Source organism: Molothrus ater, chromosome 3 (genome assembly GCF_012460135.2).
Source record: "Molothrus ater isolate BHLD 08-10-18 breed brown headed cowbird chromosome 3, BPBGC_Mater_1.1, whole genome shotgun sequence".
NCBI lineage: Eukaryota > Metazoa > Chordata > Aves > Passeriformes > Icteridae > Molothrus > Molothrus ater.
Window position 1 is genome coordinate 98,436,788 of NC_050480.2, and position 19,302 is coordinate 98,456,089.

General features: G+C 34.6%; 1 protein-coding gene across 1 annotated transcript in view; it reads left to right on the forward strand.

The window, feature by feature from the left end:
• Positions 1 to 19,302, forward strand: part of EYS (eyes shut homolog) — a 797,164-nt gene that overhangs the window by 368,361 nt on the left and 409,501 nt on the right. Inside the window, exons 29-31 of the mRNA XM_054514337.1 lie at positions 6,645 to 6,769; positions 10,393 to 10,517; positions 13,789 to 14,041. Of these exons, the coding sequence (XP_054370312.1) occupies positions 6,645 to 6,769; positions 10,393 to 10,517; positions 13,789 to 14,041 (503 nt within the window). The remainder of the gene's footprint in view (positions 1 to 6,644; positions 6,770 to 10,392; positions 10,518 to 13,788; positions 14,042 to 19,302) is intronic.

Here is a 19,302-nt window from a genome sequence, read left to right on the forward strand (position 1 = left end):
TATGAACATCACATTGTAACTTTCAAATCAGATATTTCATTTTTCAAACTAATGTTGATAGGGCCAGGATTTTGGTTTGTTCTTGTATATCTTGAGAGAAAAAATCACTTAAATAAAATGATGTTTGGTTTTTTATATTTTTTTCTGTGAATAACCCTACTTAAAAGGGCAAAAATGATGCATTGGCTTCCAGTAAATTGAAATTTACTATCCAAAAGGTTAGCTGTTAGAGAGTAAAGTATAATAAAGACTGAATTTTTTATTTATCACTCTAGAAAAATTCCCCCTGCCAAAAATTTAAAGCTTTAAGAAATCATATTATAATGGTAGATATATTTAAAATTAATCAGTGCTCTTACTCATTTTTTCTTTAAAATTAGAAAGGTTCTGCAGAAGTTACAGTGCTAATACTTCTCATGAAGGTCGTGCCTCAGTAGTGCTAAGGGTCACGTATTTCACAGGAAATGTCTCTAATAATTCTGAAGCTGGTTAAATTATCTGGTTTTCCTTGCTCTTCCTTTTTTCCTTTCCAAGCTGGCATATGAACATCGATTAAATTAATTATAAGGTCCATGTTTGATCGATTTTTCACTTCTTTAATTTAGACAGTAAAACTTTCTATCACATTTGAAGTTAAGAATTATGATTGAGATAATAGAGGTGTGATTCCACTGGAAGTTAAAAAGGAAAAAGTTGCTTTGCAAATGTCAAGGCACCTTGTGATCCAAGATGATTAAAACTAAACTGTTTGCTATATGAATCCCAAGGTGCTGCTATATCTCAGTGTCCATGACATTTAGCCAGTGACTTTTCATAGCTTGTTAATAATGTATAGCAATCCAGTGTAAATTTGCAGTGACAAATCTGGCCTGTTACAGTAGAGCAGTTAACTAGATTTATTTTGGACAGAAAATGCAGATTTAGAAAAAAAAATCATGACTAATGTCAAAAGAGATTGCACATTTACAACACAATTTTAGCTAAGGCATTTGTTCAGGAGATGTGCTTTTCACATTCATCTATTATTCTGCCCAGCATCCTAATTATCTAACCTGGAGGTATTAGCAAAACATTAACAAAGTCATCAAGGTTAACACTCACAAAGAAAAACTGATGTCTCCAAAAAATTTCATAGTGTGGACTGGTCCACAAAATTTATTGATTTTACCAGGTTGACTGAGTCACATAAGCAGGTAAAGGTTACAGCATAAACATTCTCTTCTAAGTACAATTGCTGTTAATCATTGCTCCAGATAAACCTAATAAACTTCTGTGTTGTAGAAACCATGTTTTTTCTGAACCTCATATCTCACTGATACACAAATTATTCATAAGCTGTAAAAGGTCACAAGGCAGATGAAGAAAGAGAGGGAGAGAGAAGGAAAAGGGTACAGGTTTAAAAAATGGACTCAAATGATGAGATACAAAACAGACTCAAAGAGCAGTGAGTTACAAGAGGATATAAATCAATGTTGTAGAGAAAAATGTGGCTGATGTTTGGATTTTTTTAGATTTTCTCTGAGGCTGAAAGTATACTAACAAAGAAAAAAAATTACTGTGACTGTAGTAAGAATTGTCATAGATCAAAATCCTTCATTTAATTCTCTCTTTTCAGTCTTTTGTTCAGCTGTTGCTTTGGCATATGCTCAAATTAAGATAATTACTCCTGATAATGATTGATATAAAGGCACAACATAAAAGGGATTATATTTGCACCACAGTATGTCAGCATCTTATAGGAGAAAAAAAAATCTGCGGGGAATGACAGAAAAGAGAAAAATCTTTGTCAACATCCCTATAACTGGTCATAAATAAATTGTGAATACATTATTCTTACAGCAAATGAGCACTATTTTTTTGCTGCCTTTCAGAACAAAACTATTGATCTTATGTTGATCCTCCTGTAAGTTTAAAAGCTCAGACTTCCCAGTGCACTAGCTTACTTTGTTAGGTAAGCCCTCGGAGCTATTTGCTGATAAACCTAGATATGTATTTACTTATAAAGACATACATTGTTTTCTATTAGATGGTAATCAACATACAAGATTTGCAGTGATCATACCTTCATATGAAAGCTATCTAAAAGCCTCTGGGGTTTTTTTGTAGAATGTTCATATCCCAAACAACACATAGAAATATGTTCCAAAGTGTTTCAGATATGTTTACTGCTATTTATAGCAACAAGAACTGTATTTCATACCTACTTAAACTTTCTAATATCATTTGTATTTAAATTCTACTGTTTCTGTCCCTTCTAATGTTCTAGAAGAAATGACAAAAAGGAAGTAAGAATGTGGAAAGGCAGAACAAAAACACTTTTCTTTTTTTTTTTTAGAGGATGTGGTGGTTTGACAGGAAATGTGTTTTTTGGGATGCGGTGTTTTGGGCCAATGGATAGTCAGGCTTTAATATTGGCATTTAACCTGGCCATTAGGACATTAGACACGCCTCTGAGAACATGGGGTTAAAAGCAGAGCTCTCCCCTGGGAGGGTCCTCTTGGGTTTCAGGCAGGAAAGAGTTTGGGTCTCTGCCCCGGCCCAGCTGCTGGCTGGGCAGGGGGAGGGGAAAGCCATGTGGCTGAGAGAGGTAGGCCTGAGCCCGGGGTGGAAGGGTGGAAGAGAGAGAGAGAGAGAGAGAGAGAGACCGGGAGCCACCGGGCAGCCCCCCCTGAGAGACACAGAGAGAGAGAGAGAGCCGCTGCCTGGGACTGTAACCTTGAGACTTGATAAACATGGGCCTGTGCCGGCAGCACGGCTGGGACGGAGAAGAGGGGGGGGTTCAGCCGGCCGCTTGTAGGAGCTTTTAACCCCTTTTTGGAGAATGAGAACTTTACAGAACATTGACCTCTCCTGGAAGATAGAGTGGAAGATGAGGAAAGAAATGTGCAAGTGTGAGAGAGGTCTGGGCGAGAGAGAGATAGTGGAAGAATAGAGAAGAATCCTAGTGGGAAGAGATGATGGAGTGGCTTTTGCTGGACTCTTTTTGTATAGCCATGGACAGACCCATGTTCCTTGTGACACAGAGACTGCATTCTAGGGGGAGGCAATGGCCACAGAACCAAGAGGGTTCAGTGTTGATGCCCCTCGGCCCCAGGGGGTGAAAAAATATGGGGGGGACAGGTGTCCCAAAGGAGAGATTGTGGGGACAGGTGTCCCAAAGGAGAGACTGTGCCTTTTTTGGATCGGGACAGAGCATCCTTAAAAGACAACCCTAGAAGCAGCTCTGGTCTGTGTTCAGTGGTGAGAGCACTGGACATGAAAAGGAAGATGTCACGATGGCAGATGTTCTCCAGGCAGTGCCACGAGTGACACAGAAACACACGAGGCTTCGACTGTGTTTCCAGGGGAAGCCCATGGTACAAGAAGGACTCCTCTCCTCTTGATGAACTGAGGATTGATTGTCTAAAAGGTGCTGCTGGACCGAGAGTTGGTGATTTGAGGAATAAATGTATTGTGTTGGAAATTTGGTGGGGGGAGGAGGAAATGCATTTATGAAGTTTTCATTTTCCTGTGTGTGTGTGTTCCTTTTTATCTGTAGTTGTAGAGGAGTTAATAAAGTTCTGGTTCTCTTTTCCCTAAGTAAGAGCCTGCTTTGCTTATTCCTGGTCACATCTCACAGCAGCTACCAGGGAGAGGGTATCTTCATGGGGGCACTGGCATTGTGCCAGTGTCAAACCATGACAGAGGAGTAGATATGAAGGAAGGTGGGAGTGAATAAAAGGCTAAGAAATAATTGGAGTGCTTGTCAAATCCTAAGACAAGTTAACTTCATTAAAACTCTTAATTAGTGTAAAGTTTATTGCAATTTTGGGAAATTTGTGAAAGCTGCTGATACTAAGCTGTTGTTTTAGCTTACTTTTAGTTGCTTCATAATTGCTCAGAATAATTTAGTTAATAGCATGGCTGTCTTTGCAGTGATGAAGCATTTTTTATATCACATCATGCTTTTTAAACAGAGGTAAACTGAATACTGTGATATTTCAGTTTTTACCAAAAAAAAATATAGCACATCAGTATGCTAAATGCTTCCAAAGTATTAGAATAGTAGTATTCTACTAATATTAGAATACTTTAGTATTCTAAAGTATTCTGTAAGTTGAATGCTTGTCTGACATTGGAAAAATGGCATCTTGTATATATTGATATATGTAAGATTTAATATACTGGATATCTAGGTGCTTTCATGGGTTTAAGCCTTTCATCTAAAATTCAATTTGAAAGCAAAGTCCTATTTGCAAAACTTTTCTATTTCTGGTGGTGCCACAATCACTTTATATGGTATTATAAATTTAATAAATATTTGGAAAGCTTGCTGTACAAAATAGGTTATTTTGCCAAACATTTATATGTACACACACATATATAAATATATATACTTTTCTACCTCAGTGAGAGTATGTAGTTTATATCTCATAGTTATATAGTTTATATCTCTGAAGTTTCAAGGCTTTGTAGAGCCTTGAGTGTCTGAAGTCTCAAGCTTTTCTGAGTAGGAAATTTCACAGAGTTCATCCAGGCTGTAACCTGCAATATCTAGCTGATTCCATACTATTGATTCTCCATGGGAGTTATAGCAACCTGCTCCACTAATCATTCTGGCTCCAAATAGTTATGACCACAGGAGATCAGTAAAGACTGTTCTAGTCTTTACTGGTGTCTACTACTCAGCAAGGATACACACATATAAAAATGTGCCCCACTGAAGCACCAACAGGAGACTTCTTAAAAAGACCTTTTCTCAATGTTTGACTTTTACAGACTAAAATATCAAGCTCACACACATTAGATACACATAGATGTAGTTGTTCTGTCTAGATATTTTACATAATTGTACATTTTTTCCCAGTTTATTCTGTAAATGATTTTTTATTGTTAAGATAAAATACATATAATAGCACCAAAGCATAAAGTTAAAGTTAAATTTAATTTAAACTGGCATAGTATTCCCTGTGTCTAGTTTACTTTTTCCCCTTGTAGAATATTGTTTCCATCCTTTTCATATCTGGGAAAATTTTCTCCCTTCAATTTGTTTTTTTTTTTTTGATCTTTTAATTTCTTTTTCATTAATATGCTCTGTAGACAGTCTAAAAACAAAGGTATATGAAGAAAACTATTTAAGATTTCCATGAGCAGAATCATCCTCTGCATTTCTTATTCCACCAAGCATAGGAGAGTGCTAGGGTGATTAATGTTGGGCATGTGAAGTTGTGTTCTAACTACTGGGCTTTGACATTTACATATAGGATCAAAGGACCAAACTGTATCTTCGCAGTGAATTTTTTAAATGCTTTTCAACCAAAAAACAGGTGGGCTTATGGCACACTCACTAAGGAGCATTTTTCATGCTTTTTGTCTCATATATTATGACTAGATATTTGAAAAATAATAGTGTGTGTTTCAGTTTATTTTCCAAGCAGTATGCCATAGCTGTCATCTGTAGTTAATGTAGACTTTGACAAATGTGTGCTGTTGTTATTTTCTTGGTAGATTCCAAATTGTCATTACCCAGAGTGTATTCCATATGAAATGAAACAAACATAGTCTAATAGTCACAGCAGAAGTAAACCAAAGTATAATTCCTGATACATAGTGTAATAATCCTTCAGGAGGTGTCTCATGCATGTGTTTCATGGTCCATCCTCCTCTTTTGCTTCACAATCTGGAAAGCTAAGATAGGCACTGCAGGTACCTCATTCTAATTATAAATGTTGAATTCACTCAATGTAGCACCTTGAGGAGTAGGTGACATGGCTACTTGGATTTACTCAAAGGTGCTTTGCTAATGTACTCATCTCCCTCTTAAGTGAGACATAAACCTTTATGCTTTTCAGTAGACCCAAGACAACATACAAGGTGTGCATGACCCAGTTACTAAAAGGAGTTTTTGAAAACATTGTCTCATGTGAAATATATCCATGTACAACACATCTCAAAAGAGTAAGTTTTATTAATACCATTATGGGACCCTGTTTTTTAAAACATATTTGCATATATCCATAAAACTGTGTGTGTATATACACAAAGACATGTTTTAATAATGAGATTAGAAGGATTTTTGCACTTCATTAAACATCTTGTAAGTCTTGTAAACTATATGTTGAAGTCATATGGAACTACTTTGATATCAGTTATCACATAGAATTTACAACCGCAAAAATACAGAAGAGTTTTTTTTTATGAAAACAAATATTTTATACCTACAATAATAATTAAAGCTTGGGTCCTGAAGATTAGCTTTTATGCTGTAGTTTATATTTGATAGTACAAAGTTGTCAGCAGGCATTTTTTCAAATATAGGCTGCAGTTACTTAGCTAAATTATTTTAGTAGACAATCTCCCAAGAGTACATAAAGAAAGGTTTGTATTCACCTTGATAGAACCAGTGCACTCTAATTGGGACTGTTATGCTTGATTATGGTCCACATGTGAAATTTTTGGACGGGTTTTGCCATCATAAATCCCTTACAAGATCAGCATGTATCACAACATGAAGCTTGGAAGTGTTACAGTAAAATACCTTGAAACAGAAAGTAATATATGACGTCTTCTTAATGCACATATTTTAGACATATTGTTTCCACACAAGGTCTATTTTATATGATGTTTATGCATAGTATAACTCTTTGAAATGTTGTTTTCTTCAGGTGTCTTGCTGGATTTTCTGGACAATTTTGTGAAATAGAAGTTAATGAGTGTAATTCATCACCTTGTCTACATGGCTCAACCTGTGCTGATCATATCAATGGATACACTTGTAAATGTCAACAAGGTAACTGCCATATGACAGAGCAATCTTAAACAATGATAGTTTTGAATTATCAGTGTTACTAGTGAGAAAATTGGTAAACCATATCATGCTGTTTTGTTATATATGAACTATAAGCTGCAAAAATGCTATCTCTTTGGCAAGATTTTTGAATGAAATCTAAAGAGAATTAACTACTCCAGTAACCATATGAGAAAGCCTTCAAATTAAGCCAGCTCACTGAGGGAGTCTGAAGTATTATCTAGACCCAGGTTTATTGTTTATGATCTTTACTAATGTAACTTACTGACTAAGTTGTCAAATAGTCACTGCTTAACAGCAAAATAATTTCACTACCTATAGAATGAGATTGACTGAGAAGAAATTCTGAAGACTTTAACTAAGATTTTCATTATTATCTTTAGTGCTGATGTTGTAAGGCATACCTTATTGGTATTACAATACAAGATTACAAGCTTATTCTGCTGGCTGGGATTAAGAGAAATTTTTTAAAATATTATAAAGAGAATGAAAAAAAGGCACTTGCTTAAAAAGTGGGAACTGTTTCCTAATTCTGACGGAGATCAACTAAAACAGGTCTAGTGGTTTATGAAAATATAAGAGATTTAGTATTCATCAAAATATTTTACAAATATTTATCAAAATTTTATAAAAGCAAAGGTCACAGTCAGTCTGCATTGTCATGCAATCACAAATTTAATCTGTTCAGGACTACTTAGAATCTCCTGTCATGTCTGCTAATAAAAAGCCATTTCTCAACATAAGTAGGATTTCTAATCCATATACATAAGTAGGATCTTGCTCCATAAATTACTCTTAAATTAAGAAATATTTAAGTACCTGGCTCCTGAAACTCTAATTTTTCAGTTTAAATCTACTTACTATTTTACTCACTTCCACTGCTGAATGATTTCTGTGATAGTACTGGAACAAGTTTTCTTACTGGTTATTTTAGAGATAATTTAGATATATTCTGGATGATTAATATTCTGTTAACCCATGCTATCTCCATATATCTGATCTAGTTACTTTGTGCCAAAATATGTTCACATTTTTGGTTTCAATTTACAAGCAAAAACATGTTAGCAAACTCTCCTGAAGTTAAGTGACCATATATATCTTACACTTCTCTAGAGTCTTTCTACTCATTCTTGTTCTACATTTAAAAGAAAGCACATAGCAAATTGAATATTAATATATTTTGCTTTTTTTTTCATTCTGAATAATTAATGCAGCTTACAAAACTATATGTAAGAGATCTTATTCAAAAAAGTATGGAAGATACTGAAGCAAATACATGCATGTGTATAATGAGATTTAATGAGGCAGTTTATTAATTTATTTAATTGATAATAAGGAATTATTTTCTGAAATAAAAGACAAATCTAAGTATCTTTGGCTTACTAAAGGCTAATTATGAGTAGGACTACTTTGATTACAGCTTAGTATTTTTTAACAACTTCTTTTAATGTCAAAGAGATACTTGATAATTCAGAAAAACACTATAGTTCTGATGTATGAACCAATGAGTGATTTTTTTTTAAATTTTTTTATGCAGAATTCGTGATAATAAAGATCTTTCTGATCTTAAAAAATCAGAGTCATGGCCTAATCTCAGTACTACATATCCACCTGGTACTGCATATGGCCATATACCCCTCCACCAATATTAATGACTTAAAAACTTAAAGATATATTTTTTTAATCATTAAAGTGCTTCACACAGAATACATTGCCAAGTCCACTTTTTCCTTATTTTTAAAGCTTATTAAAATGATACATCAAAGATATTTTAATCTAGACATTTAAAAATTGCTCAGTAGCTAAGAACTGAGATTGCTGTCTCTGTGCAACATGGACACTCTTGGTATAAGTAGGAGAAAGTTCTCGGGGCTTTGGAACTCACTCCTACAGCTAACATGTTTTAAATACCTCCCAACCCAAGCATGACTGACTTTCTTTTATATTCCTTTTAATAATACCATGTGCTAGTAGGGGTGAAAGATCTGTAAATCACTCTTCCATTAGGTAAAAACACAGAATAAAAAACACATGCATTAAGTATATACATAATTTTTACATATCTTGAGGAGGTTTTTTAATTAATATGGTATTTTTCAGTGTTATTTAAGTCTCTAAAATGGCTGAAGAGATGAGAAGGCTACAGCTCTGAAAAGAGTTGAATTTGGAGAGGCAGGGGAACCTTTGAGAGGAGAAACTTTTTTCAAAGTTGCACATCTGAAGAAAGGGATTAGGAAAAAAAAATCATCCAGAGAGAAAAAGTAGAAATACCTAGGGAAAAAAAATGGCATTTTTTGCAGGCTTTGACTGTTCACATATAATAGATCTTATATTTCTCTTCTTAGCTTCACCTATAGAAATATGGAGCTGGGATTGGGGATTTTTTGGTCTATAAAGGCAACAATGGGAGACAACTGGGCAGATAGTCTGATAGACCCCTCAACAGATTCCTTGTTGTAATTTAATGAAATGGAAAAGGGATGGTACCAAGACTGAAATAGGAACAAGGCAGATGATTGCAGCCTTCCAAAAACCTCCAGAGAACAAAGTGAAGCATGTGGTGACAGCATGTGATACCAGGAAAGGGAATGGATTTAGCTCTGACAAATGCATTTTGTAATGGATCATGAATTTTGTCAGCTATTGTCCCAGCAGCAGTCCATACCCTTGGAATAATAGATGCACGTTCAGGTTCTGTGCCTGCAGCTTCAGGCTGTTCAGGTGCAGAAGCAGCATGGAGAGATGTAAACTGTGTTCTAACAGCACCTCAGACAGCTCAAAAGCAACAACAGCAGCTGTTGGAATTAATAGCAGGCTCATGGTCAAGTCTTTAACTGGGCAGGCTGCTCTTCTACCAGGGCAACTAAAGCAAGACTGAATGTAACAGGTGAATCCATTTGATGCATACTCTGAGGCAAAGTCTGAACAGTGGCAACTAGATTTGCAGCAGCCAAGGACTGCTAGGGAGCTTGTGGGATTGTTGGGGTTTTTTTTAGCTTGTTAGCAATAGTAAAATGGAGAAAAATCAAATCTGTAATGCGCAGTGGGAATATCATGGCAGAAAGTCGGTGCTCTTCATTAACTAGCCATATTTTCCAGAGTTCTGGGTTTGTATTTACCGAGCAAATGGACTGATTCCATTTCAACATAGCCTACAAGGAGCAAGTTCGAGACAGGCTTAAATTACATGACCTAAAACACAGTTTCAAGATGAGAATTTAGCCTCTAATTTATGGTGCACTTACTAATAAAGGAGATTTTAGTAAGAAATGTATATCAATAAAATATCCAGAAATCTGACTAATGAACTGTGAGAAGACAGAATCTCATAGAGTTCAAACATAAAGTATTTGCTCAGAAAATGTCCTCCTCATTGATCTGGTACAATAATCTCAGAGTTTCTCTTTTTAACTTTTTTTCCTTTACTTTTTTCTACTCTGAGAAACCACAGCCCAAAAATTTCATATTCATCCCATAATATATATCTCCATATATGTGAAAATGGATGATAGTTACCCATACCTTTGTTCCATTGACACTCAGTAAATGGATGTAGATTTTAATGAGTTTCTTTGGGGTTTGCTTTGCTTTTTTTTTTCTGACAGGATGGGAAGGCCTCCATTGTGAGTTGGATGTTGATGAGTGCATATCCAACCCCTGCATACATGGTATCTGTGTTCAGAAGGAGCCCAGCTTTGGTTATTCCTGTTTTTGCAAGCCAGGATTTGTGGTGAGATGCTGAAATTCTTTCTTATCTTTCCTTTTACCTGGCTGTTCAACACTGCACAGAAAATACTTTTTCTTTTTAAGCTTGCTCAGAATTGTTGATATACTTCTTGAACTAAACAGAATTAGAGAAGTGACTTATGCTTTGTTCAAGGAATTCACCAGGAATTTCTCCCTGTCCCAGTGACTCTTTGTCTACAATTTTGTAAAGTCTGTATTTACCATAAGGGCTTGGTAGGTAAATATGGATCTGAACAATGCAAATAATCTGACTAAATTTACTGACAAACTATCCTGAGAAGTAAAAAACTATCTCATAAAAATTAATAGCATTTTTGAAAGGTGGATTTTACAGAGTAGTATAGGTAACATTGATACTTCCCACAGAGCATGGTAACTGCTGCCTTTTCGTCTTCTAAAGCAGATTGGCTTTCAAAACAATGTCAAGTAGTGATGAAGGATACATCAATTGAAGGCCATAGTCTTTTTATACAGAAAACAGTTTGATCCTTACGTTACAATAATCTCATTTTTTCCTTAAATATTCATGCTTATCTTACATGAACAATAGTAATGGAGAAGATCAGGTTCACAATTTTTTGTACCATTTATGTCTCACCAAAAACACCCCAAAAAATTTCTGAATACCAAATAAAACCACCAGAGAGAAAGATTAAAATCTGTTTAGAGAAGTTATTTTTTCAATTAGTGCAAAATTTATTGGTACAAGTCAGTGTTGTGTGACACTGTAGAGACCAGAAGTACAAATAAACCCAAAAATGGGTTAGAAGGAGGATAGATTAATTGTTATTCAAATTACTCTTCTGAATGTTATCCTGGCCCAGGGAGTCTTTGATTTACTTATTGTCAAAAGTTAGAATGGTATATTTGGTGAGTTACCAGATGCTAGCTCTGCTTGTTTTCTTCCTGTTTTCTTCCCAAAGTATTCATTAACAGCTCACTGATGATGGAGCTAGATAGATATTTGACCCATGGGGGCACTTTTTCTATTAGTACATAGCTTGAGTATTAATTGTACATTATGTTGCAGAGCAGAAGGAAAAGTAGCAAGCCTTTGAAGAATCTGAAATTTAAGACGCATCATCTTTGCTTTTTATTCCATTATTCATCTTTCCATCTTCAGTGCCTCCAATTCCACTATGTTTTGGGAAGGAATATAAAAGTAAGAAAACACGGTGGGGGAACCACCACAGAAACATTTTTAAGATACCTATCTTCAGTGTCAAGGATAAGAAGGCATGGTCTAAACACCTCAAGAGGTATATTTGTTAGGTCCCAATGGGTTCTGATTCCTAAGCATGAGTAGGTATGGAGTGGAAACAGCAAAACTCACAGAGAAATAAGTATTCAAAGAACTCCAGTTACAGTTTGTATGTAAATCTTCTGTAGTCTGTGTCTGTACTGTTACCCAAAGTATGGATCATAAAGCATAGATTGTGAAATCTCTCATAAATTTTCAGAAGAAAAGCATAGTCAGTGGTATATGAAATAAGAGTTTACTTTTTAAGTGGAACCATCTATAGATATATACCTACTTTAAAATACAAATCTGCACAAGCTAAATGATTCCATCCCCCTGCATGGAAACTGTTAAAGCATTTACAGGCACTTTCAGTGCTATCAAATTTATCTATGGCTACTTAATGTACCCTTCATGCACACTGGAGGTTATCCACATCTGCTTTGTTTCTATGAGTCATAAAATCGTAATCAAATGCTCTTTGCCATTAAATGTAGTAGTCATAAAAATGTACTAATCTGTCACAGGAAAGTCAGAATGAAACATAAGTTTTATAGGATTAAGAACGATTATGAGCCTGCTCAAACTGATCATTTGTTCTATGTGTGGAATTAGAAAAGAGCAAGAAGGAAATGCATGGGAACTGACATATTAATTGGCCTGTTTTTCCTTTGTGCTTTGGAATACCGATGCAGTGAGTGATTTTATAAGATGCCATGATAGCTTGTCTGCTTGCCAAAACAAATTAAGAAGTTGATTGAAACAAACATGAATGTATCAAAATTACTCAAAACCCATCAGTTTAACCTCTTCTGTTTTAAAACCCGAATAATTTATACTACTCGTAAAAAAAGTAATTTCAGTTCTCATGCCTGCATTTCTTCCTCTCTCTCTCTTGTCCCTCCTATTGTTTCTTAATATCATAAATTAATGTAATAGAGTTGACAGAGACCTCATAAAATATAAGTTGTCCCAAGTTCTGTGTAAATAGTTAGCTATGTAGATATGAAAGACTTTTTAAGTATTTGTCTGAAGGAAAGTGTGTAATGAATACATGCTTTTTGAGCTCTAGAGAAGGCTTGGATTTTTTAACATGTGCCCCAATTGCAGGAGAAGATTCAGTTAGAAATAATATCCTGATGATATGTTGTAAGAGATGTATGTCTTCAGGGATGAAATGTACATATTTTAAATAGTTATCAAATATGTAGTATCCTTCTAGGATAGCTGTTAGCTGTCTCCCTTCATGTAGTCTATTAGTTCATTGCAACAGAAGTGAAAATAAAATGAATCCAGGCCTGACTTCAGAATATATTTATTTCACACTTCAAGAATGTATTTAATTCACATAATTATTCCTTGCCTTTTTTACAGACCACTGAATATGATCATTTTTGCTTTATTACTAGGGAGGATATTTCAGACTTCCCATGAATTGTTACTCTTGATAAAGAAATAGGAAATGAATGCCTGGTCCAATTTGAGACTGCCACTATATTTTTTTCTTTTCTAAGTGCTATCTGTGAATGCAAGGTATTAACAGGGAGCTGTGTGCAGATTTGGTGACAACAGACAACAAACAATGGACTGCAGTGTACAAAAGGAAAGAACATTAGCTTGCAAGTCAGAGCAAGTCATAGATTTTTAGTCAGCTAAGTCCTCTGTAAAAAGTATTTTTCAAACCTAGATTCTACATGAAGATCATTATTTTAACCAGTTTTTAATACTGGTAACAATATTGTCTTTGATATTATGCAATTACAAGTCTGTAGAGAAATTATTTTCTTGATACTCAGAGTCAAAATGTTACTCAGTTAAAATTTAAAATATGCAACTATACTATTATATTAGTTAAGGAATATTTTCCACGTGGTATTTCCTTTTGAAAGTGTAAACAGTTTAATATAAGCAAAAAATATTTTAGAATCAAAAGAAAGCAATAATTGTAACTAACGTCACTATGAAATGTAAATTGTCTTCAAAAAATGTCCTTTTTTTGAAAACTCTCTTTCAGGGACGAAGCTGTGAGCTTAATTACAATGATTGTCTCATACAGTCCTGCTCCACTGGGTTTCTTTGTGTTGATGGAATAAACAATATCACCTGTTTACCTACCGTGCCCCAAAGCAAGAAAATTCTCAGTGAAGTGGCTGAAGTGTTTCCTGCTGAAATTTTAGACAATGACCTTCCATCAGCACTGGCTGTGTCTATGGAACTTTGGTCTAAACATGTCTCTCCTGATTTACATGCAGGAGAAGTGTCCCAAGGTGAGTAGAAAGAGCTTCTGAACAATGCATATATCAAACTTCTTTCCTTGTTAATGCTTCTAAAATGGTAAGAATATTGGAGATGTATTAATTTTAATTATTAAGATTTTTTTTATTTCATGTATTCCCTTCTATTTTTCTTGTGTTTACTGCAACATCCTTTCTTAATTGCATTTCTATGTAACTGCAAAATTACTCTTTTCTCTCAAAAGAATTTTTCCCACCATCTTTCACATCCAATAAGGAGAACTCCACTTTCATTTACCTGGGTTTTCAGTTTTCCAGAGTGTACAATTTCATATGCTTCATATTGTTCAGTAATCTGTGATTCTAATGCCAATCTTCCCTTCTTCCTTGGCTAGTCAGCAGGAGAGAAAGATAATTTGCCTTACTCCATGGGGACTTTGATTCTTTTTTCCTAGTTCACATGTTTTCTGAGTGCTTCTTTTTCTGTGCATCTAGGTGTTTTTAGACTAAAATACATATTGGACAAGCCTCTCAAAGTCTCTGCCATTCTTATCGTTTGTAGTGATGTTTTTGGGATGCCATAATTTGCCTATCCTGTTATAGTAAAACATTCACAAAAAAGTCAAAAGTAACAGAAGTGCTACATTTTTTTATGAAGATTGTATCTACATTGTGGCCTTTTCATTTTACTAAAAATAGTATTACACAGGCATTCTCTTTACAGATAGTTTCAGAATTTTTTGCTTATATACATCTTCAAAGTGATTACTTGTATAAAAAATAAGCTGAGTCCTGTTTTGTTGGGGTTTTTTTTTTGGGGGGGGGTTGTTTGGTTTTAGGTTTTGTTTTGTTTTTTTTAAATTTTGTTTTGTTTTTTATTTGGGTAAATGAGTTATAGAGAATGTTGGGTTTTGGTTTACATAATTCTCTTGGGATCGACTGATTGAGTGATTGATTGACTGAACTGCTTGTTCTGCCTTTTTCTTCACAAGAATCACATACTCATCTTCCATTTTTTGATTGATATTGTCTGACTATTTTTCTTCAAAGACTGTCTCCTAATAATCATTATTTTCATCACTTATGTTCTTTAAAGAGACAAACATAAACTTGACAAAATGATTAGGTGATGTTAAACAGCTGACCACAGAGGAAATTCAACTAATACTGGAGACAAAACTGCATGATCCAGACATGGAGATCTGTCATTCATGAAATCAGGGTACTTTCTGAAACATTCAGCTGAGTAGTGTATCTCAACAATGACTTTTCACTGACATTGTTAACAGTAGTTCTGAGTTCAAAACACATCTATTTGTAAACGTGAGACTCTTAAAATATTTTTAAAACAATCTGATCAAGTGCTCTTATGTATATCTTCTTCCTACAAAACCTTCAGGTATAAAGTTACTGATGGATACTGAAAAGTTGTCATTGTTTGAAACCCCTAATGATGAGATATCCTACTTGGTTTTATTGTCACAAGTCACATCTGTGCAAACAGAAATTTGTAAAATTTTAATGACAAACCATTTATTTTTACATACCTGTTATCCTGCTTCAAGTTCTGCCTTATACAAGTATATTAGCTATACTGTACTGAAACAAATGACTGCTGTGCCTAATAAAGAACTCATGAGTACACCCTGTTACCTGGACTGCACAGAACATCTGCAGTGGAGTAGGTTCTGGCCTTTATCAGCTGGTGTTCTGTCAAGTTCCTCATTTCTATTCAGAGAACCTTTTTGAGGTGGTGGGGTGTTTTTATACAAAGATAAAAGTGTCTGTCAAAGTTTCCAGGTGCTTGGAAGAGATTTATTGTCACCAGGCAGCAGCTGATATGGCACCTGCAGCCGTACCTGACACAGATGGCTATTCCTCACCTTCTGCCACACAGGCTACTCGAGCAGTAGAGGAGCAGGTTGGAGGCTGCTACAATGCTGACAGGAAATCAGCAACACAAGTTTCACCTCACTACAATAATCTTTTCAGGATTTCAGGTGTTTCTTTTATCATACTTACATATAGACTCAGGAGGTATTTCCACCTCTTGAGTATATAGTTATAGCATTATAGTATAGGTTATAGTATATGAGTATATAGTATATAAGTATAATCAACATTTTTAATGTAAAATTGGTACAGAGAAAAGTGTATATCTCTTGAGGTAACTTTTTTTGTATGTAGTACAATTAACTTGTCACTTCTCGTTTCACAGTGAGACAAATGATGGCTGCATTTTTTAAAAGCAGCACTACTTTTAGAACATTGCAACATTTCAGAAATAAATTCAGGGAATTAAAAAGACACAGGAAAACCTAAAAATTCTGGAATTAAATATTAGGGAATTTTGATTCGTTTGGTCTACATTTTTATATTATACTTTTATAAAACAGAATGAATACCCATAAAGCCAAGGAGAGGTTTTTTTGCTTTTCATTCTTTGCTTGAGGGCTTGTGTTGGAAAAAATGACTTTATATTATTGATTTAAAGCACTTAGGGGGGAAAAAGTATTTCCAGACCAGGAAAGATATGTATAAAGGTGCCAAAAGACAAATAAACCATTTTTGTTGGGTATAGAATACAGTTATTTTCCTGTGAATGCTTGTCTAAATAGATTTCATTCTCAGTACACAAACATAAATACACAGATCAAATTCATGCTGCCAGAACTGCCTCCTGATACTGTGCCTGTAGTCAAGAGGTCAAGTTGTCTGAGCATACCACTATGGATTTCCAACTGATCATATGACCTAAAAGGAATTTTATTTACATTTTTTGTTGATGTTGTTGTTGTTGTTTTGAGGAGTTTTGTTAGTTTGATTGGGTTTTATAGTGGTAAAAATAGAAAAGGAACAATAATGCATCCCCAAAAGTAATAGCTGCCCTTATGTTGATGCATAAGCAAGTCTACGTCTTTTTTAGTGGAAGAAATGAGATTATTAAAAAGCTAAGTGAGAAATGCTCTTGGATGAGTAAAATCTTTCATATACAATCCATAGTAGAAGAAATGTGTTGAGGTGTTAAACCTGTTGTACTTGTCTATAATTACAGATTTTGTGTATTTTTTAATAACCTTTATTACTAAAACTTGAGAAAAAATACTGATGACCCACCCAGATAAATTGCAGTCTCTGAAAAATGGGAACTACATACTTTTCATATATTTTAGAATAGCTATTCTCATATGACAATCAGTAAATACATTACAGCAAGTTCTAAGATATCTTAGAGTAGCAGGATCTCTAGTAAAGGGCTGTGAGAGATGAGATATATCTTGCAGAAAAATATATTTTTGATCTGGTCTCCAGGTATGCTTTTCAACTGCCATGATATTGCTTGCAGCAAATAATGTTTTGGCAATACATTTATTCTTAGGAAAAAAATATTTCTTGTTACAGAAATGCTTTCATGTGACCAGAGGGGATGACCTAAGTTCTTAACCATATGTCTGTTAGCACTCTGTGAAATTCTGCATGACTTTTTCACTTTCCCATGCTCTGCCACCAAGTAATTGCCCAATAAGCAACCTTTAACACAAATTGAATGCAGGGAACTTTTCTTTCTTTCTTTCTTCTTTCTTTCTTTCTTTCTTTCTTTCTTTCTTTCTTTCTTTCTTTCTTTCTTTCTTTCTTTCTTTCTTTCTTTCTTTCTTTCTTTCTTTCTTTTCTTTCTTTCTTTCTTTCTTTCTTTCTTTCTTTCTTTCTTTCTTTCTTTCTTTCTTTCTTTCTTTCTTTCTTTCTTTCTTTCTTTCTTTCTTTCTTTCTTTCTTTTCTTTTTCTTTCTTTCTTTCTTTCTTTCTTTCTTTCTTTCTTTCTTTCTTTCTTTCTTTTTTCTTTCTTTCTTTCTTTCTTTCTTTCTTTCTTTCTTTCTTTCTTTCTTTCTTTCTTTCTTTCTTTCTTTCTTTTCTTTTCTTTTCTTTCTTTTCTTTCTCTCTCTCTTTCTTTCACTCTCTCTCTCTGCTAGGGCAGTCAAGCATTGAAACAAGTCCAGAGAGATTGCAGTTTCCATCCTTGGAGATATTTAGAATTGAACTGGACAATTTCCTGAGAAACCTGTTGTAGCTGACCCTACTGTGAGCAGGTGAGGTTAAATTAGATAAACTTCAGTGGTCCCTTCAAACCTCAGTTATCCTGAGATTCTGTGGTACCATGTAATGGTTAGGACAGAATTGCCTTTCAGACATTGTTTCTAAAGACTCTTAGAATTTAATTCTATGCAAGTAACTAGTTAGTCACCAAGAGTGGGATTCATCATACCTACAGCTATCCATTCATTAATCTGTGTAAACTGTATCACTGTAATAAATGAAGAAAAATTGCACCATCTGCTTTAGATGTCTGTTCTGGGATAGGATGCAAACTTTTCTCCTTTTCTTAATATGTACTATTCTGCTTCTTTGTACTTTTGTTTTTGGCAAAGAAATTGAATATTGCCTTGAATATTCTGTTTTTGTAATGTATGTGGATCGTAGAGCTCACAAAGACATTTGAAAGACAAAACCCAGCAGAACCAGACATGAATGTTAACAACACATCTGCTATTACACAGCAGCTAACTGGATTTACTTCCATTAATTATGGAGAAAAACTTTCATTAAACAAATACATTATTGAAGTGGATTTTCATTCCACTATTGAGTCACCTACTTTCACTGCCTGTGTTCAATATTTCATTATTTCCTTTAAGACTTTCCTTTCCTTAAGACTGCCTAAAATATGAAATATGTTCTGAACATATCACTAATAGTCAAATTGGTACATTACTACAAAGCTCTTCCTGTTCAGTATTATTTTGTTTAAAATTTTGCTCTGCAAAAATTCCAGTTTTGATTACGTTATTGGTTAAACACCCCTAGCATAAAGCAAATTTCAGGGTTTTGGATTTTACATACTGCTTTTCTTTATAATGTAATGCTTTTCAGCTTTCTCCTTAATCAAGTTCTATTCAATTACAGCAGGGTACACTGGGTTTCTGAAAAATGTTGAAACTACACGATGCCTTTGCCTCCTAATCTGTCTTTATCATATTGACTTGTTTATGTTATATTCACTGGATTTGTCATCAGTCCCATTATTCCTTTAAGCTTTGTCTTTCATCAGTTCGGCCAGACATATTACTATTCATTCCATTGTAATTTCCCTGTTCTCAGTATCTGTAATCATATGCTGTTTTTAAACACATTATTATATCTGCCACATCAAGAAGGTAATTACTTTTGACATAGTGAAGTTACTTTCTATGTAGGTTAGCATGGAATTTCATGCAAAGTGAGTGCTTTGAACACTGATCT